At 45.9% G+C, this 14,040-nt stretch overlaps 1 protein-coding gene across 1 annotated transcript; it reads left to right on the top strand.

The window, feature by feature from the left end:
• The first annotated feature begins 4,845 nt into the window (after window positions 1–4,845).
• On the top strand, window positions 4,846–14,040 carry LOC101629444 (caspase-14-like). Its single transcript, XM_012735048.1, has 7 exons — window positions 4,846–5,295; window positions 7,298–7,350; window positions 8,337–8,486; window positions 10,614–10,839; window positions 11,263–11,379; window positions 12,253–12,362; window positions 13,809–14,040. The coding sequence occupies exons 1-7, from the start codon at window positions 4,953–4,955 to the stop codon at window positions 13,908–13,910; spliced, it is 1,101 nt and encodes a 366-aa protein (XP_012590502.1). The 5' UTR covers window positions 4,846–4,952; the 3' UTR covers window positions 13,911–14,040.

Raw genomic sequence — 14,040 nt, 5'->3', positions numbered from 1 at the left:
AGATTGATTTATTTATGCATATAAGAACTAGGGCCAGAGGTGCAGGGGGTGAGAGGATTCACTAGAGACAGAGTGGGGAGACAAACAGATGGATCCACTGAAATGCATTGCTACAGGGAGCAGTGGGGAAACAGGCGAGGTCTGCTGAGTGTTGTATGAGTTAGCTCCCAGGCTGAGAATCTAATTCCAGCCTTGGCAAGTGCCGTCTGTGGTGATAGTGCTGAGACTTAATCCCTAGGCCATCAGGAAGGCCCATCCCAGAAAGATTTTTTATAGTCAGTTTATTTGAATCAGGATTCAAGCAAGGTGCACACATAGCATTGGGTTTTTAAATTTTCTTAAAAGATTCATTTATTTATGTTTACAGAATTGGGGAACAGGCCAGTGGTATGGTGGGTGAGAGGATTCACTAGAGACAAAGTGGGGAACAGAACAGGCAGATCTGCTGAAATATACTGCTGAAGGGAGAAGTGGGTGGGTCAGGAGAGGTCTGCCACGCCATGTGGGTCACCTCCCTGGCTGGGGATGGAACTCATGCTGCAGTGGCGTAATTTGGTGCTTTAACCTCTTGCACCACCAGGGAAAGGCTGGGTTTAAAATTTTTTTTTAACCCAGGATAACACCCCTCCCCTGCATGATTTGGTTCTGTGTTGTCCTGTGTGAAATGTTTTACTTTCTGAATTATTTTCCTAGGATTTTAATTGGTTTCTCCATATTTTCTATAAACTTGTTTCCTCCAAAGACTTGATTGAGTTCAGGTTTACCCTATTCTGTAGACAAAATCCTCCACAGCTGGTGCTGTGGAATTCTGATTGCATTGCACCAGAATGCCCGTGGGATCTTGCTCTTCCATTTTTACTGATGCTAAAATTCCCGTGTTTTTTTTTTTTTTAATATATATAGCAATTTATTTTTACATCATTTTGTGCCTTTTCCCATCTCAGTTGTAATCCCCGTAGGCTTCCCATCACCAAATCACCCGTGTGCCATCATAGTCCAGTGCACTTCTCTCCCCCCACCTTTTTTGATCTCATTCCCCACTCCACTCCCATAAAATGTCTCTGGTATATAGTTGTTCATTATTATTATTATTTTCTCCCCTGGTCCTTTATACTCCTGCTATGAGTGAAACCATCCAGTATTTTTCCTTTTCTTTTTGGCTTATTTCACTATGCATGATCCTTTCCAGCTCCATCCAGGTTGCTGCAAAAGGCATGTGTTTATAAAATTCCCATTTTTATTGATGCTAAAATTCTTGAGTGGGTTCACGTTGAGACAACCTAATGTCTCGATTGCAAAGTTGCAAACAAACCTTTATTAACAAACTTTGCTAACATGAGTTATTTCATTGAGGGTTATAAAAATGATGTCCTCATTGTATCACATCATCTGTACTTATTATCTATAACTCTTTTGTAAGAAAGAACTTTGTTTTTGTCAAGTAAGGCAAGTTGATTGCCTTAGAATACAGCTATTATAGGAAAGGCAAAGTAAATGATAAATTCTTTCTAATTACCACTTTACAACATTTTGGGACTAGTGTTACAGTTACTTCTAAAAAAGATCAGTGAAGTTTTTTCTCCCTTCTTTTCAGGGGATGGTTCTCACTTCTTTTTCTTTTTTATTGGATGCTTGTGGCTTTAAGAATGAATTCAGGCCCTCCCTGGTGACTCTGGGTTAAAGCACAGCACTAGGAAGCTAAAGCCACTTCCCTTCCGTGCGTGAGTTCCATCCCTGTCTGCGCTGGAGGTGACCACATTGTGCAGCAGACCTCTCCTGACCCGCCCGCTGCTCCCCTCAGCAGTGTACTTTGTCAGTCTGCCTGTTCTGCTCCCCACTCTGTCTCTAGTGAAGCCTCTCATTGCCCCTGCACATCTGGCCTGTACCCCAGTTCGAATAGTGTAATGAAACTACACGTACCCCTCACCCGGTTACATTCGGCCAATCTTGATTACTCTTCCCCCATCCTTCCTCCCCTCAACTGCATTATTTTGAAATAACTCCCAGACATGTCATCTGTTAATATTCCATGTATATCTCCAAAAGATAGACTTTTCTTTCAAAACATCCCCCATGAACACAAGTATGTGGTTGTCTTCTGTCTTCTTCATGATTAATTCTGTGGTCAAGAGGGGTATTTGATAGTGGCTCAGTGGTCAGGCTTGTTTCTCCCGGGGGCATCCTGCCGGGATTTGTGGGTTGCCTCTGGAGTGTGTGTGTGTGTGTGTGTGTGTGTGTGTGTGTGTGTGGTGGTAGACACTTGTCTGCGCTGCTTTCTTGGCCTTCAAAGTTTGGGCTTGGGCTTGGACTTTGGGAGGGGCAGGGACTTCCTTTTGCTTCTGGTGCCATCTTTGTGAAAGCTGTTGCTATTTTGAGAGTTCAGATTTGCTCATTTTGGATTTGTATGATATTATTTCATGATTTGATTTAGGTTTTCAATTCTTGGGCAAGAATTCTCTTGCCCAAGATGTGTGCTCTTAAAAATATAATAGAACTTTGAGATATAACATATCTTATTCAGGTCAAGTCCTCAGTGTGTATAAGATTGGGCATTTTTAGTATCACAAATTGGGCATCGAGCCACAAATCCTAAAATACACAGTATTCTTGAAATCTTCTGACAGAGCATCGTTCGCCCACAGTATTTTAGGTCTCCATACACTTTTGCATGGTTCCTTCAGGCAGACAGTGCCTGTGGCGACCCCAACTGCCAGCCCAGGGGTGATGGGTCATCGGTGGCATTGCCCCTTGTACAGCCGTCCAGGCGTGGGTGGCTTCATTTTGTTTCTCATAGGTGAAAAGAAAATTTTGGAGCTTTTGGTGTCATTTTACAGGTTTCTAGTGCTGAATCAGATAACCAGACCCAGGCAGGGAGGCAGTCAGGCAAGGCAGGGCCCCAGTTGGCTCTGGAGGCCAGGGAGCCCCTGGCCCCTCCACCTGTGCGCTCTCCTGGTCTCCCTCTCTGTCTCCAGTCCTCTGTAGTCTTGGAGTGGCCCACTGCCTCCGCCTCATCCCGCACCTCCTAGGCCCAGGTGTGCACGTACATACGCGCGCATACCTAGTGCTCTCTGGACCCAGGGGTGTACTATCACAGATCTCAGCTTTTGTCATCCCTTCTCCAAAATATTTGGCTTTAAGCAATAGCCTCTAGGTGTTATTTCAGTTTCCAATTTCTTCCAGCGTCTGGGGGAATCATTAGTTCAGGTAGCTGATAAACATGATGGTGGTTTTCAGACTTGGCTGCACAGTGGAGTCATCTGAAGAATTTTAAAATCCATGAGTGCCTGGACTCTGCCTCCCCTACTCCCCACCCCCCACCACTACCACCATTCTAAAGTAGTCATCCTAGCTTGTGATGTGGGCAACTCTTGGGGGTGATTCACCCATAGCCATGTTAGAGAACCAAGAAGGTGCCCTGCAGGCCCCAAAGCACCACTTAGCCCTGCCAACCTGGGCGCCAAGGGGGTAATTAAGTAGGCAGCCCAGGCAGCCACTGTCAACCTAAGGAGTGCCAGACTGCAGGTATTAGCCATAGAGACTCTGGGCAGGAAGGGGGAAAAAAGCCTGAACCTCCATTTTCCCTACAGGATGGCATCTCTGTTCCTGGATGGCCAATGTAAAAACTGGCTGTATTGTCAAACCCCCTAGTGCCAGGAAATAGAAAAGGGGAAAGAACTGCATCTCCTAGCCCCTTACTCCCATCTTTGAACAGTTTTGGAACAAAAAGGCAACTATCTCCAAGCCATAAGTCTTTGTGCAGGTCAAGTTTGCTAAAGTTCAAGCACAAGCAAAGAGATCTGATTTTCTGAATTCCTGCTAGTGGCAAAGAAACAAGCCTTCCAGGTCGGCTGCCTCCCAGGGTGGGGATGAGGAGGGGGGTGTTGCAGCCTCCCAGGGTTGCCTCTGCACTTCTTTCTCCTTCCCTTTCTCTCTCACTTAACTCAAGAAAGACCAAAGCTACAGTAAAAGGTGAAACGTTTGAAAAGGTATAAAAGTATTTATTTAGTGAATTAATAACTGCAGATAAGACTATTTCTTTGAATTTATTGCTTCCTCCAGAGAAACAGAGAGATCCTGAGATTCTTCCACCAGCCGTTCAAAGTAATTTTGAGGCAAACCACAGTTAGAATGAGTCAGATCCTGAGGGCCCAACCAAGCCAAGGAACCCAGAGATGACTGGGGGGAGGAGGGGAGAGGGGCGGTGCGGTGGGGAGACGGGGCGGGACTTGCAAAGCTGAGTTCTGCCCACCGAGGTAATAACCATTCCACACACCCAACAGATTTAGCAATGTGCATTTCTAACATTGACGTCAAATTTTCAAATCTCAACATCCAAAAACTTTGGGCTCCAAAAAAAAATTGGCTTTAAGCAATAGCCTCTAGGTGTTATTTCAGTTTCCAATTTCTTCCAGCATCTGCGGGAATCATTAGTTCAGGTAGCTGATAAACACGCTAGGGTCCTAAGGTCGGTGGTTTTCAGACTTGGCTGCATAGTGGAGTCATCTGAAGAATCTTTCAATCCCGAAGTTCCTGGACCTCCCCCCCCCCTCCGCCGCCCGATTCTAAAGTAGTGATCCTAGCTTGTGATCTGGGCAGCTCTTGGGTGATTCTAACCCATAGCCATGTTAGAGAACCAAGGAGGAGCCCTGCAGGTCCCAAAGCACCGCTCAGCTCTCCAGACCTGGGCTCCAAGGTTTAAGTAGGCGAAGGTCTGGGCAACAGCCAGTGCCCAGTGGCGGGGCTCGTCGGGGGCGGGGCCCTGGCGGGGCGGGGCCTACGCGGGTATAGGCGGGCTCGTCCCGGCCTCCGCGGCCTGCAGTCCCCGCTTCTGCAGGAGAGCGGAAACGCCTCCCGCTTGCAAAACAAAGAGAAGCAGGAGGCGTGTGTGGCGCGCGAAGTGAGATCGCTGGTCGGCCCCCAGACCCGGGTACCGCCAAACTTTGCGGGTGACGATGGAGGGGAGTCCCGGGAGCGGCCCGCGCTGGGGGTCCAATGGCCACCGGGCGCCTCAGGCCCTGGACGAGCTGCAGAGCCGTTTGCTGGAGACCCTGGGCGTGCTGTCCCCGCGGGAGCTGCGCAACTTCCGCGCCATCCTCAAAACGGTGGACGAGGAGCCGCGGGTGAGCCAGCTGCAGCTGGAGTTGGAGGGCGACAGCGCGTCAGGGCTGGCGCAGCTCCTGGCCAAGCACTACTACCTGCCCGCCGCGCCTCGCGTGGTCACCAAGGTGCTGCAGCAGCTTCGCCGCGCGGACTTGCTGCAGCGCTGGGAGAGCGATCCTGCAGCCGACCGAGCCGGTGAGCGCGGGGATTTCCAGGCTGGGGTGCGGTGAGACTGGGATCCCGGAGCGGGCGTCCCAGGGGGAGCGCTGAGGTGGGGCCCCGCTGCCCCGGGGGTTTGCGGGCGGGTGGGGAGGGGTTACTCGCTGCCCGGGTGAGCGGCGGGGGCTAGACTCGTCCGGGAGGAGGAGAGGAGGGGGCGCGTATGGCGGGACCCAAGTGCCGATGAACTGTAGGTGGGAGGTGGGAGCCCGGGTGTGATCGGGCGGGAAAGTCACCGTTCCCAGTCACGGAATCCGAGTGTCCAGTCCATCAGGGCCTCCCAGCGCATTTTGGGGGTGAGCTCCAATTAATGTAGCCGGCCTAGGTGCACTTTTAAGCCAGTACCGCCCCATAATTATGGAGGAAGTTTTTGATGCTGCGGTGAGAAACTGAGCTGGAATCCTCACCGCCACATCTCCAGGGGGTGGGTGTGGGGGGGCACTTTCTTGCACACCATGAACTGTTTGCCATAAATGTGGGGAGTTGTGGCTTATGATCGAGAAATGCAGTATGTAACAGGTTGAGGGAGGTTAGGGCTACTCCCTCCTCCAAATTGTGTGTGTGTGTGTGTGTGTGTGTGTGTGTCCGCGCGTGCGCGCACACGCGAGTGAGAGAGAGAGAGAGAGAGGAGACAGCAATAAAGATGCAAGAAGGCTTTATCATAGGCACTGAAATGTATTGTTGGTGATCTCTGCCCTCAGCATCTTATCTAGTTGAGTGTGTTACCCTTGTTTTTCTTTCTTTAAAAAAAAGTTGTGGTGAGTAACAACTGTAATCACTCACCCACATGGCCTGAAGGCAGAATACTGCCCTTGGCTCCAAGGAATCAAGTCTCTCTTCCTTCAACCCATTGTCTTAGGGCTTAGTTATTCATGTATCACTTTTGTTATTGCCCCACTAGACAGGAATTCTCTTGCTGTTTACTGTTTTTTTTTTCCCCCTTATACTTTTACTTTATTTTAAAGATTTATTTATCTATGCATTCAAGAACTAGGGTACAACAGGCCAGAGGTGCGGGGTTGAGAGGATTCACCAGAGACAGTGGGGGAACAGAACAGGTGGCTTGACTGAACTGCACTGCTGAGGGGAGCAGTGGGAGGGACAGGAGAGGTCTGCCAAGCCATGTGGGTCAGCTCCCGCAGGGAATCAAACTCTAGCTTCAGTGGCTACTAATAGCTTTTTACCGCTGTGCTTAACTCCTTGGGCCACCAGGGAGAGCCCTTCCTTGTACTCTCTTTTCCTCCAGAGTCATTGAAACTACACAATATCATGTCATTACACTGTAGGCACCTGGTAAATACATATTTGAATTGAAGACTTAAAGTTTATGTTACATAAAAGAAAAAATAATTCGGTCTGGTTTCTTTAGTTCTTCTTTTCCTTTATTGAAAACAGGGTCTTCTCTTCAAGGAGTGCTCGTATAGTAATGGCAATTCATTCTTGTTTTTTTCTTCTCTGGCTTCGAGCTTTCTTTGCCCTGGACCTGACATGTGTTTAAAGGAGTTCTGTTTTAGGTTTCCAACCTCATTTGCGAGAGGGAGAATCTTAAAACATAAGAGGCAGGCCCTCCCTGGTGGCGCAGCCGGTTAAAGCGCAGCACTAAGAAGCTTAAGCCACTTCCGCCTGAGTTCAATTCCAGCCTGCCCCGGAGGTGACCACATGGCAGTGGCAGACCTCTCCTGACCCGCCCGCTGCTCCCCTCAACAGTGTACTTCCTCCATCTGCCTGTTCTGCTCCCCACTCTGTCTCTAAAGAATCCTCTCACCCTCCGCATCTCTGGCCTCTACCCCAGTTCTGTATAAATAAATAAAAAAATCTTTAAAAAAAAAAAAACACATAAGAGGCAACTGAATCCTTTGAGAGGGGTTTCCTATTAACTGGAAGAACAGCTGATCTTGATTTAAAAAAAAAGGGGGGGGGAGAAAAAAATATAATGTTCTTTTTCTGTTTTATTCTCTTTTCATGAAAATGAATTCAGTGATTCCAAGAAAATGTCTAAAGAGAAGCTATGACTGCATGGATGGTGACCTGGTAAATATCTTGATTCTTACTGCAGCACTCTACGTGGATTAGTAGGAGAAAGTTTAGCCACCATTCTGTTAAAAGAGTAAAAGCTAAATGGCGCCAATCAAAACTACTTTACAAGCCGCAGGCAGAGGAAGCAGGCACTGGAACTAGTTCCACTTTACAAATCAAGGGAGGCCAGGCACCACTGGTAAATGACCTTGGGTAGTTACATTACACACATTGCTGCTTTGCAAGACTTTTTAAGGTTTTACTATGGTCATTTTCAACTAGAGTTGGGGAATCATGCTCCCAGCTCCAGGCCAACATGCTTGGTTCCATAAACAGCATATTATATGTTGACCAGGTTTCTTCTGCACTCCACTCTTAGTCATTTTTAAATTCAAATAGCCTATCACTTTCACCTAGAAATACTTTTGTATGTATCACTGAGAAATTTTTTTCCCCCCAAAAGAAGCACAATGTCACTAAAATACAAACATGTGGTAGCATTCTGGTTTCCTCCACTGTCCCTAGTCTGGTCCAGTTGTTTGGTTTGAATCCGTTACCCACTTGCATTTCACCGACTTGTCTTTAAGACTTAATTTATGATATTTCTTTCATCTTTAACCTTTTTTCTTATTCATTGAAGAAACCAGGTGACCCTAGAATGTCCCACATTTGGGGTTTTGATGGCTCCAGCCCCTTGTCATTTGCCGCTTTCCTCTGCCATCTTTCCTTTCCCTGGTAGTTAAGGTTATATTTGAAAGTTAAAAATTCAGATTCAAAAAGTCCATATTTGTCCTAGTCTCAGAAAGATCTTTGAAAGAGATATCCATTGAGTTGTCTCCCTGTCCCCCAGGACTGATGAGAGGTCTCCGTGTGAGCCCCTGGTCTGAACTCAGAAACCTCACCATTAATCCGGGGAGAGACTAGTTGTTTCATATACATGTACTATTGGGTGTCCGACTAGTTTGGCTTAAACACCGTTGTGTGATTTTCCTCACAAACAGGACTGCTACGACCTGAGTGGTGAGCGGAAAGCTTTCCTCATGTGTGTGACGAAAAACAGGCCAGGCGCTGAGCAGGACATCGTGCTGATGGAGGAGTGGCTGGGCCAGTGCCAGTTTGAACAGACGTCCTGCATAGATCCTGACAAAAGGGTAACACGCTGATCCCCAAACTGAAAGATTGTAGCTTGTATTATAGAGCTTTTTTTTTGGGTTTATTTATTTATGCATACAGAGCTGGGGTATAGACCAGAGGTGCAGGGCTGGTGAGAGGATTCACCAGAGACAGAGTGGGGAACAGAACAGGCAGATCGTCAAAGTACACTGCTGAGGGGAGCAGCGGGCGGGTCAGAGGAGGCCTGCCAGCCATGGGGGTCAGCTCCCTGGCTGGGGATGGAACTCATGCTGTAGTGGCTTGGGAGAGCTTCATAAAGTGGTGCTTTAACCAGTTGCACCGCCAGGAATATTTGAATTAATAGCAAAAGTTTGTTACTTTTTTTTTTTTTTTTAAAGCAAGGGAAAAATTGGGTTTTAGTACCTAGGGACTATTGAGTCTGTTTGTCCTATACACAGGACCTACTGAGTCTGTTTGTCCTGATGAGATTCTTCCTTAGCTTGCCTGTTCTGTGCAAATGCTGTTGTAATCTTAAGATTGTTTTTCCATTGTTAAAAAAATATCTTAAGTATATGGTAGGGCCAAGCTCCCCTTCCAGACCAGCAGAGGCCTCTTGGGCTTCTGTCAAGGAGAAGGGTGTGCAGTTGAAGAGAGTGAGGGAACCCAGAAAGGTGTCCTAAGAAAGGGAGTCCAGGAGACCCCAGAACAAGCTGTGAGTCCAGAAAGGGCATGGGCCAGAGCATTTGGGAGCAGGAAAACGGCTTTGAGAGTGGGGGTCCCGCAGTCCTGCTTCTCTGTGTAGTGAGCTTGATTATGATGACACCCGATGGGGTGTCCATTGTGTTCATTTCTTCATTCTCTTGCATCTCTAGCTCACTGAGGATAATCACTTTATGAAATAATTCTTTTTTTTTAAAGATTTACTTATTTATTCATACAGAACGGGGGTACAGGCAGAGGTGCAGGGGCAGTGAGAGGCTTCACCATAGGCAGAGTGGGGAGCAGAGCAGGCAGATCGTCAAAGTACACCTTTGAGGGGAGCAGCGGGCGGGTCAGGAGAGGTCTGCTGGGACATGTGGTCACCTCCAGGGCAGGCAGGGATTGAACTCATGCGGAAGTGGTTTTAGCTTCTCAGTGCTGTGCTTTAACCCGCTGCGCCACCCGGGAGGGCCATGAAATAATTCTTATGTATTAAAATTAATGAATCAAAAATGTAAGTACGTTAGTCCTTAGGTAGGGGAGTTCCAGAATTCTGTTGAATTTGTGGTAGAGATTCAGAAATTCCCCAATTTTTGTCAAATAGGAACCAGTAACACAAGAAGAAATCATACCAATTCTGAGAATCATAAGGGAAGTGGCAGTGATGCCCGAGACCCTGGGGCAGAGATTTAGGCTTGCTAGTAGTGGGGCCATCTACTAGAGATAGGTTTCCTATCTCTAGCTCTTTTTTTCAAAGATTTATTTATTTATGCATACAGAACTGGGGTACAGTGCAGAGGTGTGAGGGCAGTGAGAGGATTTACATGAGACAGAGGGGGAGCAGAACAGGCCGACTGACGAAGCCCTCTGCTGAGGGGAGCAGAGCAGGTCAGGAGAGGTCTGCTGTGCCCTGTGGGTCACTCCCTGGCCAGGGATCGAACTCGTGCTGCAGTGGCTGTGGGCAGCTTCACAGTGCTGCGCTTCTACATGGTGTACCACTACGGAGGGCCCTATTGTTCATTTTAAAGCAATGTTTACTGCCCCGTCCCCCACTTCACCTACCCACCAGTCATCGCCACAGTCCCTACATCCCTCCCTCCTTCCTTCCCATCCTTCTCTGTGCTCCTTCCCTGTAAGATATCTCTGGTTTGCAATTGTCTGTTTTTTTTTTTTAATTAAAGATTTATTTATTTATGCATATAGAACTGGGGTACAGGCCAGAGGCTCAGGAGCAGTGAGAGGCTTCACCAGAGACAGACTGGGGAGCAGAACAGGCAGATCTACAAAGTACACTGCTGAGGGGAGCAGTGGGGGGTCAGGAGAGGTCTGCCGCGCCACGTGGTCACCGCCAGGGCGGGATTGAACTCATGCAGAAGTGGCTTTAGCTTCTCAGTGCTGTGCTTTAAGCTGCTGTGCCATCAGGGAGGGCCCTCTCTAGCTCTTTCTAACATTATCCTATTTTATAGGAGTTACTTGGCCAAATAACATCATTTCGTGATGGTCTCAATGAAAAGAAAGGTGAAATTGGCTGTTGCCTTGTTACTCTTATGTCCCATGGAGAGAACGGCTTCATTAAAATGAATAATGGTGAAAGAATCAGCTTGGAAGACATTTTTGAAATGTTTAACAATAAAAATTGTCCGGCACTTCAAGAAAAACCAAAAATCTTTATAATCCAGGCCTGCAGAGGAGGTAAGAGGTTTCTCCATAATAAACCTGTTTCTAGGAAATTCCCACATTGATGGAGAAGAGAAAAATACATAGATATATTATTTTAAATTAGAGCACCTGATACAATCTTAAGAAGTCTGAGCTTCAATGAAAAGGTGGAAGGGAAACCTCCTTGTGCTAGAATAATTACATTATGCTGAGGAAGGTTCAAATCATTAACTTCAGGAGGTAAATAAGGACCCTCAGATGCTGAGAGGATTGTGCAACTTCTAAGGATTATTCCACCATCCGTATGATTCCACAGCTTATGGATCTAAAATCTGCCTTAGGTTGCTCTTACGGCTGTATCTCTTGTGGAGAGACAAGTTTCCTGTGACACCTATTAAGGGCTACCAGAGTCAGTGGCATATTTATTGTTTTTATATTTTCATTCCTCAAATATAGAGAAAAGAGATACTGGTGTGGAAACGGATGATGAGCCCCTGGATTTTGATGACATATCTGAGAAGAAGAGGCTGCCTACATTCAGCGACTATTTTATCATCTATCCCACCCATCCAGGTAAGAGAGGAGAGCAGGTGACATGAGAGACACATTCTTCCAAGGGTGAAGTTAGAAGAGCTGTTAAGAAAATCATTTGTGCCTGCAAATCAATGTATAGAAGGAGAAATTGTCAACCCACCCATCTTTCTTCAAAAAATATTTCTAGTTGTTGATGGCATCTTATTCTTTTTTTTTTTAAGATTTTTAAAATATATTCATCCTGCAGGGATTACAATAGAGATGGAAAAAAAATGTGCAAAATGATGTAAAAATAAACTTTGTAATAAATAAAAAAAAAAGTTTGCTAAAAAAAATAAAAAAAATAAATTAAAAAAAATATATTCATTACATTATCCTTCATTTTTGTACAATGTATGATTTCTCCATGAAATTCCCACCACCAAGTCACCTGTGCACCATCACCATAGTTCTTTGTGCTCTTCCCACCCCTGTCCTGGTACTTCCCCTTCCACCTCCCCTACACATTGTCTCTGATCTGTAGTTTGGCATCTTACTCTTTACTTCTCCCAAGAAGACCCGACCTCTTAGCAAAATATCACTCAATAAATATGATTATTGAGACTCACATAGAGAGATCTTGGCTCAAAAGTTCACTCTGCCATTTCCTATCTTTGAGACCTTCAGTGTTTTTTTGCCCTTATATATGTCAGTTTTTTGCATTTATAACCAGATGGATAACATTTGCTGAAGTCTTTGGGATGTTATATCAATTTAATTATGTAATACAGATGTGTTCATCATAATAACTAAGATAGTAAATATGAAACAACTGGCAGCCATTTTCACTAGTCTATGTGCTATAACATTATTACTAATATCATTATTAGTAAAAAGTTAAATTTAAAAAGAGCTTTTGTTTTCCCTTTGTAGATCATGTGGCTTTACGGCACTCCAGGACTGGCTCTGTGATGATTAAGGCGATGGCTGACATTTTTAAGAAATATGGAAATAAATGGCACATTGTTGACTTTTTCACCAGAGTAAGTAAATTCCAGGTGAACAGGGGCCTCCATCCATGCTAAAGCTAATGCACCTGCTGTGAACATTTTCAAACAGCACCCTAAAATGTCACGTGAGAATTGTGGGCTTCTCCTCAGTGACATTTATCAGTTGACATCTATCAACATTTATTGTGTTGCTCACTCTGCCAGCCACTGTTCCTTGCATTGTACAGATAATCAATTCATTTAAGCCTCCCATCACCCTGCAGGTAGGTTCTGGGGGTCCACATCCCTTTTACAGCAGGAAGGCTAGTAAGTGGCGGAGTTGGCATTCCTGCCCAGGCAGAGAGCTTCGAGAGTCCGTGCCCTCACCACAATTACATATAAGCTGCTCCTCACCTCCCAATGTATGGTAACTTGTTATTTTCTAAAAGAAAAAAAAAAGGTTTAATGTTAATGCATTGTAATGCGTAACAACTCTCAAAACTCAACTCATTAAAGGTGACCTTTCGTGGGGTGCAATAGACAGTTTTGACAGTCATCTCAACCAAATTCTCAAAAATCTTTTATTGCTGCACTTCTCTTGTTAAGAAAAAGTTGATCAGTTTCTCAGAAGTTTGTAATAATAAAGGCAGTTTAACCAACTGTAAGTAGAAATCCATCTTAGTTAATACTAATTGAAAACTTGTTTTGCTAACCCAAACTTCATTATGTCTTTATTGAACACCATTCTTTTTTTTTTTTTTTTTGGTTGTTTGTTTTTTAAGATTTATTTATTCGTACATACAGAACTCAGCTGCAGGTCAGAGGTGCAGGGGGTGAGAGGCTTCATCAGAGAGAGTGGGGAGGGAAACAGGCAGGCTGATGAAGTACACTGCTGAGGGGAGCAGCGGGGGAGGCAGGAGAGGTCTGCTGTGCCACATGGGTCAGCCCTGGGGCCAGGGATTGCACTTGCGCTGAAGCAGCTGTGGCTAGCTTCCTAGTGCTGCACTTTAACCCGTTGTACCATTAGGGAGGGCCCCATACACCCTTCATTTGTGAAGCTTGCTGAATAGCTGCTGACAAGCGAGGCCCAAAAATGAGCACGATGTGGCCTTTGAAGGCTCTTTCAGCTAGTGAGATGGCAGAGGATGGATGCGCATACAGCTCATCCTGGCAGGGCAGAGCTGTCGGCTGCGCTGGAATCCAGCCCTTCATTTACCACAAGTCATGAAAGCCCAGAAAGGGCTCCTGTTTGGCCTAAAGTTACCCAGGGGAAAGTGCAGACTAGTCCCAGGTCTGTGGACTCCTAAAACTGGGACGTCTTTACCTCACGGTACCTAGACCCCGAGCCCACAGAGGGGCCTGCTTTTGGCTGTGTGGTGGGTGGGTTTTGTACTGTTTATTTATTTTGGAGGGGTATTGCTCTCATTCTGTGGGGTTCCCTCAAAGGCCTTTGCTAAGGGCTTCACACTTTTCTGGATGGTGTGTGCTTTTATCTTGCAGGTGAATAACAGAGTGGTGCACTCAGATTATCATATGCGTGAGAAGACAATTAAAGTATCACTTGTAATGGAATCAACTTTGACTAAATCTGTGTACTTCTGAGATCAGGAAGGTTGAAAATATACGGACTGCTTGATAACAGACTTTGTGAAGTGCCGGGAGGGTTTATAGCCCACCACGGGTGATCATTTTTCATTATTTGTCACTAGTTGTATTTCTCTATTTTTTTTTG

The sequence above is a fragment of the Condylura cristata genome, unplaced genomic scaffold (assembly GCF_000260355.1).
Source record: "Condylura cristata isolate star-nosed mole 26May11 unplaced genomic scaffold, ConCri1.0 scaffold00004, whole genome shotgun sequence".
In the NCBI taxonomy this organism is placed as follows: domain Eukaryota; kingdom Metazoa; phylum Chordata; class Mammalia; order Eulipotyphla; family Talpidae; genus Condylura; species Condylura cristata.
Note: the sequence above shows the minus strand (reverse complement) of the source record. Positions and strands in the feature narration are given on the sequence as shown.